Below are 15801 nucleotides of genomic sequence, written 5' to 3' on the forward strand. Positions count from 1 at the left end.
AGAGTCTGACCCGTGTCGCTGCTGTGGAAACGCTGCGCCACAAGATCTGAAGATCCGGTGATGGCTCCTGAGAGTTCAGCGGTGAAGGAGGGACAGAGATGAGGAAGAGGACTTATGTCTCCGCGCGGCCACGCCCACCCGCGCGCCCTCCAATGCGCCGTGATTGGTGGAGCGGAGTGGCGCACGTTACGCACGCGGCAGGACTCACGTCTCTCGGTATAAGATTAATTATGGGACAAATTCTATATGATTGAAGCAACGACAGGAAGTGGCCTGTTTTCAATGACATGGACTGTGTTTACAAAGTGGATCTAACCTATTGATCTAAAATAACTAGTACTTCCATAGATCCACAGAAAATCCGACTCAATTGGCAGTTATTATTTATGGAATGGAATGCGACGGGTCTTAGCTAAAGAATACAGCCTAAAGAATAAAGTCTAAAGAATAAAGTCGAAGAGAATAAAGTCGAAGAGAATAAAGTCGAAGAGAATGCAGTGTCGGGGCGATCGCGATCTGAGGACTACGACAAAGTCTGAGGAATAAAGTCTGGCGGTAATGCAACACTTGGATGCCAACCGCCATAAAACAACAACAACAACAACAACAAACACGGTCGCGCGAGTGGCGAGAGCAGCTCTAATGACCTGTTGTGATCGGATGTAAAGTATAAACTGATGCATAAGAAAATCCGGCCCTGGGGCTGTTGCATGGATATATTATATTATCTGTTAGCTGTTGTCACGGGCCCTTTAACAACAGTGATGGGAGGAAGCCAGGTCCATGGAAGAGGCAGGCGTTTTGCTTTCTCATCCTTACTCAGGGAAATACAAGAGTGTGATTGGAGAGGAAATATGTTTTAAATATGAGGCTACACGAGTCATTAATGTAATAAAGTTCATTACTTGAGTTGTAATGACAACTCAAGTTAAAACAATCCTTTGCTTATGAGCTTAATAGCATTTATGTGTTAGCAAAGCTTTGAATTGTCTAATGTTGAAAGGAATTAATTAACCCAATGAAGGAATGTTTTTTTGGTACTTTATTGTAAACAAACACCAGCTTATGTGTCAAGATTTCGGTTGTAGTAACAAAAATTGAAAATCCAACTTCAGAGAAAATATTTCAGACACTTCCTCATTTCACACAGGCTACACAACTGCTCATGGCTCAACCGCTTCCTCAAGTTCCTGAAAGTACAGTATTGCATTAGAACAAACACCTCAGGAGAAGTCATCTTAATTGTACCGACGTACAAAAAGACCTATGGTTTATACCTTTAAATTATCTTTGGCTTCAAGCCTTTCGTCGAATGTAACAGGATCTTTATCAAGCCTCTCCAACGTTGGACAGATCATGACTATATTTATACGGTAATCTGAGGATTCCGCTAGAGGGTTTTCTGAAATAATTAATATTTGTAGGGTTTTTGAGACATGCTTCAGGCTCTGAATGGCACGCTCCTCTGCAATATTGTTGCCTCTACAAAAACAAAAAGGATTCAAGAAAGAAAATTATATCATTAGTGTTATTTTTTATTTATTTTTAACCTACCTGACATTGAGGTACTGAAGACATCTCATGTTAGAGTTAATCCCGTCCAAAGTTTGTAATTGGTTTTCTCTCAAGTGCAGAGTTTTAAGTCGCTCTAACTTCTCCAATCCTACCAAACGCGTAATAACATTTTGGCCCTTGACAAGAGATGAACGGAGCAGAATATTAATACATTTCCACCAAAAGTTGAGGTATTATACAATGAAGTATTTAGGCCTTTACCAGGTATAGGTGACGCAAGTTTTTCAAATGAATTCCTTCAATTGTGTCCAGCCGGTTTCCTCTCAGCTCTAGTGTCGCCAGATTGGGAAAACGTGCACTTTCAAGACATGACAGCTTTTCAATTGCGTTACCTTCAAGACATAATCGCACATGAAGTCACACACGGCATGATATATGTAAATATGAAACAACTGCACTGACCTATGAGATTGAGGGTCTCTAAAGAAGAGGGCCCAACCAGGTCCTTCGTGTCTGTCAGTAAGTTTGCCGCCACATTGAGCCACTGGAGGTATGTGAGTTGACTAAAAGGCTGGGTCCTGAAAGACTGTATTTCATTACTCTCTACCTACAAAGCAAAGAGAATGTCTGGTGACCCGTGATGACAGAAAAAGAACAGACTTAACGGCATAACTGAATACCTGCCTTGAGCCAAAGCAGTTGTGTCAGAGATGCCACAGGAGAAAAGTCACTGAGATGGTTGTTTGACAAATCCAGGAAGCGTATGTGAATAAATTTGCTGATTGCAGAGATGTCACTCAGACCCCTGCAGAAAATAAAACATTCTTGTGAAACTGTGCAACAAAGGAACCATGACATTACCACAGAGGTTTTCCATACAATAGGCATACCTTTCTTTTAGGTCCAGTTTTATAAAAGCATGACCTAATCCATTTCCAGTTTTGCCTAATAATGAAAGGCCCTCCTCTATATGCGTTTGGGTTAAAGACTGAACCAGCTCCTATTGATGTAAAAGTACAAGTGAAAACATATTTCTTTACACTAACAAAAATAAAAATAATGAATGATAATAATGAATTAAAATACATTAATACAGTTAAAATACAGACAACACATTTGACTAAAACAGTGATTGTATTTGTATTAGTTTGTCAATGTGGTGATGTTTATAATTGTAACTCATGGTTGTGTAGCAGATAAGATAAGATAAGATAATCCTTTATTGTCCCACATGGGGAAATTCCATTGATGCAACGCAGGTAGATACAGAGGTAGATACAGAAGAAAAGAACAAATAACTTATAGGAAGTTTGAAAAACACTCTCAGTAGAAGATCTCTTATAAAAATCTCAGGATGTCCGCCGGGATAACGTGACGATGTGCTATATGTCATTTTGCAACCTTTACCTATGCAACCATTCATTCATTCATTCATTCATTCATATTCTACAACGTATTCCTGTTTTTTAATGGATCTGTGGTTAGGTGTCGCAGGTGAACAGAGCCTACTACAGTGACTTTGGGCCTTAGGCAGGGTAATGCTAGTTGCAGGGTTAACCTAAAACAAGGGCCAAAATTCATACAAATTACATAAATGTAAGGATTTGGCTGTACCCAGCCAACATCACATAGTGGGCCCCTATATGGGCTTATATAGGGTCTATATGGGCTTCAAAAATGGCCCTTAAGTGGGTATGTCCATGGGGTCCATGTAGGCCCTACATGGGCTTGGCCATATAGGGCCCACATTAAATCTAAGTAGGGTTTATGTGGGCCCCATTTGGCAATCCAGGACAAGCTAATATTTATGCACTACTACAGTGGGGTCCAAGTTCAAACTCAAGTGGGGCCCACATCCATTTTACCCACTTAAAACCCATGCGCACATACCCCGATACATCCCACATGGGGCCCATACTGCACTTCCCAAATAGGACCCAAGTTGGCAAACTGTGATATTTACCACAGGTTCTATGAAACCAAACAATGTACTAATTCGAAGGAACATATCATATGCACTTTAAGATTTTAAGGATTTTTAAGGCACTAATAGACTAATGTACAATAATGTACAGGCTAATAAGATAAGATAAGATAATCCTTTATTGTCCCACATGGGGAAATTTCATTGATGCAACGCAGGTAGATACAGAGATAGATACAGAAGAAAAGAACAAATAACTTATGAGGAAGTCATTGCGAGTGCGTAATGCAAGCATGTCCAAACTGCAGCCCGCCGGGGGCCAAATGCGGCCCTCAGACCAATTTGTTGGCCCTCCAGCTTCCTACTAAATTGGTCAAAATAGTACTTTTTACAGTAAAATTGGAAAAATTCAAGCCTATTGTTGTGATATCAACCTAATAGTGTTCCAAGTCTTCAAAGGTGAGGAGGCTCATTGAAACAATGTCAAATTCAAAATTTCAAAAGATTCACTTTGTCATCGACACATTGGACAGTGTCGGGTTGTTTGTTGCTCCGTAAGTTTCAAAATGCGGCCTTCGGTGAAAAAAGTAACGCATGGCCACATACTGTACAGTTGCCATGACGACGTTGTCACAACGCACCAACATTTCGCCTCTCTAAGAGATAGAAAAAAATAGCAAATTTGACCACGGAAAAAGACCGAAGAATACCAAGAGCAATGCCACAAACAATATCTATTAAACGAACTTTTTTTAAATGACAAGTAATGCGACCTGTGAAGCGTGCCAAAAAACGGTTAAAACAGAAAATAATTATATTAAAGAACTCCAAGAACAAATTGAGTGAGTGTGTAATGCATTGTACCTCGCTTCTCTCTCCACTCTTCTCTTGCCCATCCTCTTCACCGGACACATTTGTGTCCTCCACATCTGACATGTTTGCACAGAAAGACCTGCACAAACCTGCAAGTGTCCGGCTGCAGAACTGAATCCAGTTTCTTCTTCTTCTATGGTGTTTTATGGCGGCTGGTATCCAAGGGTTACATGACCTATTCTTTAGACTTTATCCTTTAGACTCCACCCCGCAGACTTTAACCACGGACAGGTCCAGAAAAACACAGCTCACGCGGAAGCACTGGAAGAAGAACTTTAAGGACTACGACAAAGTCTAAGGAATAAAGTCTGGCCGTAATGCAACACTCGGATGCCAACTGCCATAAAACAACAACAACAACAAAGCGGAAGCACTTCAAAGTAAACACACTTTAAAGCAAATATCATAGATGTATTTGCTTTAAATTGTGAAAGTATATATGAAAGTAAACCAATACATTGCTCACAGCACTTCAAAGTAACTACACCTCAAAGGCAATATAAGTAAATGTGTATTTATTTATTATTACTATTTTATTAAATGGCGTTTTAGTTTTGAGAATTATTCCTATAAGAGGTTAATGAAAAATATCTGTCCAAACACAATCAGAAAACATTCAAACTGAATGAAAGACTGGCAGCTTGTAGACATATTGATACCAGATGGTGAAAATTGTTTAAAAGAAATGCTTAGTTAAAATATGGGTTGCGTTCACGTCATAATTTCAGATGAAGGCTGGGACTTTGTTACCGCAGATATTTATTTAACATTTGCCAAACTTCTGATGCACAAATGTTGAACTATCTCTTGATTTGTTTGGTTTTGGCTCCACAATTTAAAACAAAAAAACATCATAATAAGAATACAATATTGAAAAACTTGACAGAAATTGACAGAAAGATGAAACCATGTCATTCTTACATTACTACACTCATTCACATACATCCACAGAAAACCATATAGTTAGGAGGCACAGGTGAGGATGAGGGAAGAGGCACAGGTGAGGACGAGGGAAGAGGCAATGGAGAGGATGAGGGAGGAGGCACAGGTGAGGACGAGGGAGGAGGCAATGGAGAGGATGAGGGAGGAGGCACTGGTGAGGATGAGGGAAGAGGCACAGGTGAGGACGAGGGAGGAGGTAATGGAGAGGATGAGGGAGGAGGCACTGGTGAGGATGAGGGAGAAGGCACAGGTGAGGAGGACGAGGGAGGAGGCACTGGTGAGGATGAGGGAGGAGGCACTGGTGAGGATGAGGGAGGAGGCACTGGTGAGGATGAGGGAAAAGGCACAGGTGAGGAGGACGAGGGAGGAGGCACAGGTGAGGAGAACGAGGGAGGAGGCACAGGTGAGGAGGACGAGGGAGGAGGTACTGGTGAGGATGAGGGAAGAAGCACAGGTGAGGAGGACGAGGGAGGAGGCACAGGTGAGGAGGACGAGGGAGGAGGTACTGGCGAGGATGAGGGAGGAGGCACAGGTGAGGAGGACGAGGGAGGAGGCACAGGTGAGGAGGACGAGGGAGGAGGTACTGGTGAGGATGGGGGATGAGGTACAAGTGAGGAGGATGAGAGAGGAGGCACTGGTGAGGATGAGAGAGGAGGCACTGGTGAGGACGAGGGAGGAGGCACAGGTGAGGATGAGGGAGGAGGCACAGGTGAGGATGAGGGAGGAGGCACAGGTGAGGATGAGGGAGGAGGCACTGGTGAGGATGAGGGAAAAGGCACAGGTGAGGATGAGGGAGGAAGCACAGGTGAAGAGGATGAGAGAGGAGGCACTGGTGAGGATGAGGAAGGAGGCACTGGTCAGGATGAGGGAGGAGGCACAGTTGAGGATGAGGGGGGAGGCACTGGTGAGGATGAGGGAGTCCCCCTGCTGGACCCCTGCAGTTCACCTACAGAGCCAACAGGTCTGTAGACGACGCCATCTTGCAGCATCTGGACTCCCTGGGAATCTACGTCAGGATCCTGTTTGTGTACTTCAGCTCTGCATTCAACACCGCCCTCGCTGCTCTGCTCCTGGACAAGCTCTCCCTGCTCAACGTGCCTGACTGCACCTGCAGGTGGAGCACTGACTTCCTGATGGATCAGAGGTAGTGCCTGCAGCTAGGGAAGAATGTTTCAGACACTCGGGCTATCAGCACAGGATCTCCACAGGGCAGTGTACTTTCTCCTCTGCTCTTCTCCCTGTACAAAAACTGCTGCACCTCCAGCCACAACTCCGTAAAACTGATAAAGTTTGCGGACGACACCACCCTCATCGGGCTCATCTCGGACATGGATGAGACTGTCTACAGAAGGTGGACCGGCTGGTGTCCTGGTGCAGCGGTAACAACCTGGAGTTCAACGCCCAGAAGACAGTGGTGATGATCGTGGACTTCAGGAAAGTCACAGCCCCCCTCACTATCACAGACTCCCCCATCACCACCGTAGACCCCTTCCGCTTTCTCTGCACCACCATCACCCAGGACCTCAAGTGGGAGCTCAGCATCAGCTCCCTCATCAAGAAGGCCAAGCAGAGAATGTACTTCAGTTGAGGAAAGCCAAGCTGCCAGCGGAGATGATGGTGCAGTTCTACACGGCCATCATTGAGTCCATCTCCTCCATCAACGTGTGGTACGCTGGAGCCACAGCCAGGGACAAACAGAGACTACAACGCATTGTGCGCTCTGCTGAGAGGGTGATCGGCTGCAGACTTCCATCTCTGCAGGACCTGCACATCTCCAGGACGAACAGGTCGGATCACCCGCGACAAGAACAGTTTCTTTCCCTCTGCTGTTGGACTCATGAACACTTCTTAAACACTGTCACTTTATCCATAATTTAATCATTTACGCACTGCACTGTTCACTTTCTGCACTACATATGTAAATTCAACTGTAAATTTGTGTACACAGTAAGCTTATTTTTGTTATCCAATAGATTTGAATTGTTTTTAATTTTGACTTATATAGGTTGTTTTATCATCAACATTTTATGTTACACTGAATCACCAAAGCAAGTTCCTGTTTGTGAATTCTGTTCATTGACAATGGCAATAAACCATTTCTGATTGTGATAACGGCCAGAGCTTCTGCATGTTAAATTACAGCAACAAATCTTGTCTGCAAGAATAAAATTTTAAAATAGTAATAAAAAACAAAAAGACAACAACTCTGAAAACTATAAATAACTACCTTACCTTTAAACGTAACCTTGTGTGATGTGTGCCTTTATGTACCCACGACGTTTGGACATTTTGGGCCTAGAGGGCAATTGTTTAGATTACAGTTCCAAGACCGAATCTGCATCATTGTGGATTATCAGAATCAGGATTAGAATCAGAATCAGGTAAGGTAAATTAAATTATAGTGATCGGTACTAAGAAGTGTTCATGAGTGCAATGGTAGAGGTCCTCCTGGTTAAGTTCAGGGACTCAGGACTAAGGTTTGCAGCCAGATGCCTCTCCAAGCATGGGTTGGCTGGCTCAGACCTCTTCGTTCTCAAGAATGATTTTGTAATAGATTAAAAACGCACTTTTATTCACTGGCATTTAACCCGGCATGAGAATTGTGTGATCCTCTGACTGTATTTTATTATTTTATATATTTTATGTTGTTTTATTTGGTTTGTATGCATTTATTTATTTTTTACATATTATCATTTTATGTTTGTTTAGAACTCTGTGCAGCACTTTGGAGACTGTGTTGGTAAAAGATGCTATTCAAATAATTATAGGCCTTTTAAATGCACAAGTTTGGTTGAAGACAAACACAGCACAAAATTAACACCAGACAAGTTGCTGACTGTGGTGGAACATGGAAGGGACGGACTCGGGAATTGAAAACAAAAACAAAAAGTAAAATGTATTCATAATTGATTAAATTAATTGATTCATAATACCAGCAATAATACCATATTATTTCAGTTTTGTTTTGTATAAATAAAACTTAACACAGGGATTGGAATATAGCAAATATGTACAATCCTAAAAGCTAGTATATTAATAATTCTTGATTTGGATTTCATGATTTTTGATGTGATTGTGTAAATACACAGTCTGCACAGCTAAATTAGCACCCACATTTATTCCACTGCACGTGTAGTGCACGTAAAAATAAATGTGGGAGCTTTGTTGTTACTTTGATGGTCTTGCACACCACTTAGGCTTTGGAAGTGCGTGTCTCTTTTCAGAAAATCAATTGCGTAAAGGCACCCGGACAACAGTCTGTTTAAAGAAACTTGCAATTTTAGTGCATTTTATTACATGATAGAGAACCCCAGAGAAAATCCACAACAGTCAAATGTAAATGGCCTAAATAATTAGCTTTTATTGTATCAACTTTATTTCTGTATCAATGCACACACAAATAAAGCATATTGAAGCAACATTATAGTCAGTCTATGCTACTATTCTACTTTCCTCACAGGCCCTATTACAAATTTGTTGTGTAGTTTTTACACAATTCACATCATTCACTGAATGAATGGACATTTCATTACATAAAATCAACTGTGCATAGGAACAAACTATTAAATTAATGTTTAATTAAAAGTTGAGATAAAATGACACAGAAAAAAGAAGCATTAGAGGAAGAAAACAATGTGCAAAATGGTGTAACATTTCCACACTGCCGCAAGAAATGTTCAAGCAATCTAAACTTACTGAGGTAAATTGTATCTATACATGTTACAGTAATATCTGTTCATTTGATTAAAACTGCAAAGTCCTGTGCAAGAAAAGTGGTGGGAATTAAGCCACTTGCATATTGTCCACGACATGCCTTTTTTTTTCAATCCATTACACTTCTCTGGCACAAGAATGGGCTCCTGACCCCTTCAACAATGAACAATTACGTCGATATAATCGTTCTCTTCTTCAAGTCAGAGGGTTGGAATCCATCTGTTAATTTCTACAAAACATTAAGAGTAACATCAAACAAGTGGAGAAACAGGGTTAACAAATTCTACAGGAGAAAACTGCCTTACTTCTTTGCCGGACATTAACTCTATTTGTTCCAGGTTTTGCTGAAAATAATGAAAAAAATATACATTTAATCTTTTACCATAGTTTTATTTCCGATAGGCAGAGGGCAAATGCACCACTAACTTCCAAAAAAAAAAAACCTTACCTTGTGGAGTTCAGAGAGCTGCTGGTGCCTGATGAGGGCCTCTTTGCTTGGAAACTGCCGCCGGCAAAGTAAACATGCCAATTTCGACCAGTCAGTCATTCTACCGTCTTGTTCATCTTTGGATCCTTCTTCTTCATCACTCTCAGCCTCTCCATCGTACGCTGGCACTAGACCGAGCTGTTGAATTGGTAAAATCTGAAAAAAAAAAAAGATAAACTAATTATATAACTATAACTAAAATATAACTATAACTAATTTACATGAATGAGTCCTTACCACGGTTGTTTGTCTCATCTGGTCCAGATTTATCTGAGGCCGTTCTAAAAGTGCTCCCTGCAGGAATGATAGAAAAAGTTCATTTTAATTGCAGAACCAATACTAAATGCAAACAATTCTGATGTGTACCTTTTTCTCCAGAACAGCATATCCAGCATCAGCACTTGCAGATTCCTTGAAGTCTTCTAAACAGCCTCTCGTCTGCCCCGGGCCCAGCGCTGGAGAGCCAGAAGAAGAGCGCATGTTCTCCTTGTGTCTGTTCAGACTTTTAGCCCAGCGTTCCATGTCTTTAGCAATCTAACAAAAACATACACATGCAAATTTAAATCACCAATGGGGCACATTTTGTTTCATACAAAGGTGAAGAAAAAAAAAACCTTTACAATGAACAACTTGTGTGCATAGACTACCTGTTGTGCAGTTTTACTCTTATTCTTTTCCTTTTTGTCCTTTGACTCAGTGTTAACATTGCCCATGTTGGACTGGCCATCTGCAGGAATGTATGAATGCTTTTCTCCATCCCAGTACATATACTGCTGAGTGTGAGGATTGTAGTAATACTAAAAAATATATAAAATGTCAAACGTTAGAAATGTCAGAAAAAGATTGTATAAACAAATATGGATGATTTTAAGCATATTTACCTGTGAATTTGAATCATAGTATAGTCCTGTGAGAGGGTCATAATAGTACCCTGAGCTCTCGTCATACTGGTAGGTTGACATGTTTGGGACAGCTGTTTTGCATAATACAGCATATGATCAGAAATGGTTACGGTCATAACTGTACAAAATATTTGTTTCATAAAGTTATAAGCATTCTTCTCCCAACTTTAAGTACCAACTTGTACATGATGTTAAGTACAGGTTAGTGGTGATTTGAACATTAAAGCGAGTGATCCTTACGGTATTGTTTAAGCTCATGTTCAGTCCCTGGAATGGCTGGCTGACTTGAAACAGTTGTTCCCACGTTCTCAACCTGCAAACAATTGGAAGTAAATAAAGTCATTACAAATTACAGAATGGAACAGTTCAGTTGGGTTCAGACAAAACCTGGGTGGTTGGTGTGGTGGAGGAGATGGAAGCGCCCTGGTGTACAGCTCCCTCTGGCGTCACAGCATCTAAGCGTTCACAAAATAATAAACAACAATATAGTATTAATAATAATAAAAAACAAACAGTTGTGCACATTTATAACATACTGCATTACCAACTGTGTAGTCTGGTGTTTTGGTTGGAGGGGCTGTAAACCCAGTAATGCTTTCAGAACCAGAGAATGCTTCCTGGTTATATGTCACTGCTGCAGCCTGTTGAAACACCGGCCCACTTGAAGTGCCACCAGGAGCATTTTGAGCACTCTGAAAATATTTCCCACATGCATCATCATGTTAACCAAATAATTAAACAAAATCATGTATCATGTCGATTTCAAACTAAGCGTACTTGTGTCACAGCCCACTGAGCAGCAGCTATGGCTGTACTGGCCACAGTCGCAGCACTCACTTTGCTGCCATCCATGACAAAAACATCACTAAAACACAAAAAGGTCATGTGTAAACTACAGGCCAACACTAAAGTGTACTCACTGCCACAAGGCCAAGGGTACTATGTCAGATGGGGGGGGGGCATCTCTAAATATAAAGTTAAGCAAAGGTTGTCTTGACCAAACCATTGACAAACCATTGATTACTAGCCTATTTTGCATGTTATAGGTGGATGGGGGAAACAACAGTGCACATAGGAAACCAACCCAGGCACATGCTAACTCCACACAGAAGCAGAATTTTATTATTTTGACATGTATAAAAAGGGCATCAAACAACTATAACAATTAAATTCAATTTAAACAATGAAATGTAATCTGCTTGATTAATTTTATGCCAAGCTACCAATATAAATGTGCATTGATACTAATTAAAATGTTATGGAATGTATTCTTTACCGTTTGGATCCTTTGGCAAACTCCACCACAATGGCCTTGCCATCAATAGAAAGAGATGTTCGCAGGGTCTGTAAAATCTGAAGTAACTGTGAAGCCTCCTAAAAAGATATATACACATTTACACCATGTTTTCACAGAAACATGCCCAATATCCTGTTCTAAGTCAAATAATTCCTACCACTATAGTTGACAGCTGAAGGAAGGCAAAACCTCTGTTGAGATTGGTGTGCTTATCCTTGATCAAACGCACATTAGAAGGTGAAAGAGTTGCAAAAGGAGATAACGCTGACAAGATTGCATCAACTGAAGTATGGGGTCCAAGGTTTCGGAGGATCAGAGCTGGGGAAACACAGAATGATTGTTAAGAAACAATAAAATACATGAACTTGAGAACACATTCCTTTCTTACTATCATTGGCAGTATCCGTCTGATGTTGTGTGGCTTGCCCTTGAGCAACAGAAAGGTCTGAGGTCTGGTAATGCACAGGCAAGGGCAGCAATGCTTGGACCCTGTCAGTTTGCAGTCCAACAACCATGTTCTGCTGTAACTGGGGCAGCTTCAGCTCCGCCTCTGCAACAATGTGACCAGCTGTTATTTTGAAGCATCGAATTAGAAAATAAAACAGAGACACTTATTAAAAACCTGTTTTAGGAGCACAACATTTGAAGCACTTCTCCCTCCGTTTAAAATTTTGCACACCACACTGTAAAATTAAGTACAAATATAAATGTCCTGAATAAACATTATTTACATAATTATTGGGATTAGAAAACTTTATACAATAGACAGAACCTTGTTGCAAAGCCAGTCTTCATTGGCACGTGGCTTTGGATCGCTGTAGTGCATGGACACTCTCTGGCCCAGTATCAACAGCACCCCCTGCAAGAAAAAGCAACAGAGGAAAAGAATCAAATGTATTATGTGTTTCAATACAACTGAACAGGCGAGAGAGACCTCATCTCAGAAAGATGACAGAGAAAGAAGGAATAGCGCATGGCACGTGTGAAGTCGACAAAATGAGGAAACAACAAACAATAGAACTTCTTCCTTCAGCTTTCAGCTTCCTTCACACTGTAATTATGTGTTTATTTATTGTAAAGAACAACAACTTATTTAAAGGTGTGTCAGACCTCCTTTTAGAAAGAATCCATTTATCATTTCACGACGAGGGTCATAAATTCCTAAAAGAAATGTACTGGTGATGCAAATATATTGAAGATTTATAAAAGAACATTGTCCTATCAGTCTTAGCTCTTCAAGTCGCCAGAGAACGTAAAGTAGTGACAATTAAAATAAACTTCCAAAAATAAATATGAATTTTGTTATTTAACTTTGATGAGGAGTTTATAGTGTCAGTTTGGACTAGAAGTCAATCAATGACACATGATCTCTATCAAACGACTAGATTGTGCTACCTACCTCACTTGTGAGAGAAGTGTTCTGCCTTGGTTCTCACCAGTGTATCTCAAAGGTTAGGGTTACTATATGTGAGTGTCTGAGTATGAGAGTGACCTGGTTGGTCTCCATCCAGCGGGTGGCCTCCTGTATGAGATTAAACTCGACGAAGGCGAATCCTCGGCTCTGACCTGGACACCGCCCAGCGCCATGGTCACCAAATGACAACAACATAACAACAACGCAGTGCAGTTAGTGCCTCTGGTACAGCCTGGGATCATGACCCTGTGTCAGCACTCAAACATAGCATCGCATCCTCTGCTACTTTTATGAATATGAAATTACCTCCAACTGAGAAGAGTCTGAGGATGTAATGCCATGAATCTAAACAGGGTCATGGAATGGGGGAGAAAAAGAAACCTCACTCCAGTTTCAGTGTGGGCCCGTTAAAGCCTCACTCAGACTGCACGCGGTGCAAATGCCACTGCTGTGTTGGACTAGTATTCTTGAGTGCAACTCACAAGAAGAGAGCGGAGCTGTATCTCGCAACGAGACATATTCAGAGACGAGACCACATATTCATGCGATAAAAAGCCAGCAGAGGGCCTGGTCTGGGGAAAATAGACTTCCGATGGAATTCATCTGGGGCACCGTGGCACCTTCGCCTCCTCCTCCACAGATCTCCGAGGGCGGTCTGAGCTTCTCTCAATACTTTGAATGCATTGGAACTATTGCAGACTCTGCACCGCAGTTGCTCTGTGTGCAGTCTGAGCCAGGGGGAATTGACTTTGAATGAAGCACACAATAATATATAACCTTAAATGCTAATAACCCTTACAACTTTTGAAGCCATTTCATTTTTTTGTTTCAATTAAAAAGCAATGGGCAACTTTCCAGAGGCTTGTGGGCCTGCGGTCTAGTATTAATGATTATCACTGGTAACAGACACAATGTACAATTCTGGGTACTGCTGGTATGCCTTATCCTGGATAAAAACAGCATTTTGTTAAAAATATGGTCACGTGTAGTCAAGTCACAATTGTTAATTGTACGTTGACTATGGAGAGCATTATCAACCATTATCATACTGTATAAAACGTATAATATAATATAATATAAATAACACATTATGACTCCATGTATTATCAATACATGCGAAAGGGGAGTAGGACCAGTCTCACCTGATGTCTTGTTCCTCATGAGGCGGACCTCTTTTGGCTGAATCCCCTGTTCCTCCAGCTGTGCTCGGATCTATGAATAAACATAAATATCATGCGCCTTTTTCAATATTAAGAGAATTACCTTTTAAAAATAAATTGTACTATGAAAGGACCCTCTACAATTCAGGGGTGTCCAAACTGCGGACCAATTTTTGTTGGCCCTCTGGCTCCCTGCTAAATTAGCCCAAACAACAAAAAGTGGTACTTTTACTGTAAAATAAAAACAATTCAAACATTTCTATGTTATACAAACCTAATAGTAATATTCAAATTCTTATTAAAAGGTGTCGAGGCTCATTGAAATTATGTCAAATGCCAAATTTTGAATGGTTTACTCAATTTTTGGGTTGTTTGTGGCTCTCTGCTTCCTATAAGTTTCAAAATGCGCCTCTCGAGAAAAAAGTTTGGACACCCCTGCTGTACATTGACCACAGTTACCTCTATGGTGGTCGCATTGGGTGGGAGCATACGAAGCATTACGATGTGGCTAGGTTTCTGATTGTAGTCGAAGTCTGTGCGATAGTCCTGGTCCCTCGTTTCCTCCAAGGAAGTGCAATACTCATCTAGATCATCCGGAACACTCTGCAAATTATGTTACAATCTTTAGTTTGATGATAATCACTTTTTTTTTTTTTGCTTTTGTATACATGAGGAATATGTCTAACCTTCCTCTTTTCACCTCTGACAGGGAACCCGTCCCCCCCACATTGTCTTGCTGCACTATAAGGCTTGTGTCCATGGCCCAAGAGTTCATCCTCAAAGCCAAAACAAGGATGCTCAGACGTCATTTGTGAACTTTCCCCATCTCGTTGTATTGAAACGCACGGATGAAACGGTCTCATATTCGGGAAACAACCTTGTGCAAAGGTGCCCAAATCCGCAGAAGGTCTTTGCCGTTCAAAGCTCAAAGATCTGACTTCCACAGCCGTGTTGTCGAAGCCCAGCTCTCCGTCCCCTTGTCCTCTGTAGTCCTGGTCTTGCAAGTTGTGACTCTTGGGCGCATGATTGTAGCGCCCTGCCCGGTCACCACGCCCTCCTCTGGACAAAGACACACGGTGAGGCTCCTGGAGGGACCCTGGAGCCTGGGGGTCTTTGGACATTATACACGGCTTCATTACCTTCTCTCAGAGTCCATGTCGTGGCCCTAGGTCTGCGCCATGTGTCTCTGTAATGACTCTGTAACCACACACAGCACCACATACTACACGTGAACAAGTAATGACACAAGTACAAGCGTAAACACGGCAAAGTTGCAGAACGGATTTGATTTGAATAACAACATGTGATCATTAACACCCGGCGTCTTATCTATAATTAATGCCAAAGTAGACAAAGAGACAGCTCATCCACCTCAAGCTAACTGTTTTATTTGTCGCAGTAAAATAGCATCGTTAGCATGGAAGCTAACTGAGGCTAGCTCGTCTCCGCGCTCGGCCGTCTGCAGATGTAGCTGTAAACAAAACACACAGATCCGGGACCACTTACCACTGTTGCATCTCACATGTGCAAATGTCGACACTCGCCGCTGCAATTCATCTGTCGGAACAAAACA

The 15801-nt window shown here is 41.5% G+C and overlaps 2 protein-coding genes across 2 annotated transcripts; both read right to left on the reverse strand.

Annotated features, from left to right (window-relative positions):
- Positions 1–1271: 1271 nt before the first annotated feature.
- Positions 1272–4395, reverse strand: lrrc23 (leucine rich repeat containing 23). Its single transcript, XM_072450241.1, has 7 exons — positions 4304–4395; positions 2406–2515; positions 2196–2320; positions 1978–2118; positions 1777–1907; positions 1555–1691; positions 1272–1482 (listed from the first exon to the last, which is right to left on the reverse strand). Exons 1-7 carry the CDS (start codon positions 4373–4375, stop codon positions 1272–1274), a joined length of 927 nt encoding a protein of 308 aa, XP_072306342.1. The 5' UTR covers positions 4376–4395.
- Positions 4396–8591: 4196 nt separating this feature from the next.
- Positions 8592–15399, reverse strand: rbm10 (RNA binding motif protein 10). Its single transcript, XM_072449839.1, has 21 exons — positions 15368–15399; positions 14915–15287; positions 14688–14831; positions 14211–14280; positions 13147–13220; positions 12427–12513; positions 12277–12337; positions 12043–12204; positions 11812–11972; positions 11634–11731; positions 11135–11222; positions 10902–11049; positions 10745–10812; positions 10598–10670; positions 10337–10428; positions 10103–10252; positions 9822–9989; positions 9693–9749; positions 9417–9611; positions 9274–9312; positions 8592–9197 (listed from the first exon to the last, which is right to left on the reverse strand). The coding sequence occupies exons 1-21, from the start codon at positions 15382–15384 to the stop codon at positions 9138–9140; spliced, it is 2385 nt and encodes a 794-aa protein (XP_072305940.1). The 5' UTR covers positions 15385–15399; the 3' UTR covers positions 8592–9137.
- Between the last annotated feature and the right edge of the window lie 402 nt (positions 15400–15801).

The sequence above is a fragment of the Eucyclogobius newberryi genome, unplaced genomic scaffold (genome assembly GCF_026437365.1).
Source record: "Eucyclogobius newberryi isolate DKJ021-1_F unplaced genomic scaffold, fEucNew1.0.hap1 SCAF_17, whole genome shotgun sequence".
In the NCBI taxonomy this organism is placed as follows: domain Eukaryota; kingdom Metazoa; phylum Chordata; class Actinopteri; order Gobiiformes; family Gobiidae; genus Eucyclogobius; species Eucyclogobius newberryi.

What these genes read in the sequence shown, in the direction of transcription:
- rbm10 (XM_072449839.1), bottom strand. An exon ending in CCACCACACCAACCACCCAG is followed by an intron (nt 10,671 to 10,744) that starts GTTTTGTCTGAA and finishes AATTGTTTGCAG; the next exon opens with GTTGAGAACGTGGGAACAAC. An exon ending in AGAGTAAAACTGCACAACAG is followed by an intron (nt 9,990 to 10,102) that starts GTAGTCTATGCA and finishes TGTTTTTGTTAG; the next exon opens with ATTGCTAAAGACATGGAACG.
- lrrc23 (XM_072450241.1), bottom strand. Translation starts at nt 4,375, where the DNA reads ATGTCAGATGTGGAGGACACAAATGTGTCCGGTGAAGAGGATGGGCAA. An exon ending in AGAGTGGAGAGAGAAGCGAG is followed by an intron (nt 2,516 to 4,303) that starts GTACAATGCATT and finishes TTACATCAATAG; the next exon opens with GAGCTGGTTCAGTCTTTAAC. An exon ending in CTTCAGTACCTCAATGTCAG is followed by an intron (nt 1,483 to 1,554) that starts GTAGGTTAAAAA and finishes TTGTTTTTGTAG; the next exon opens with AGGCAACAATATTGCAGAGG.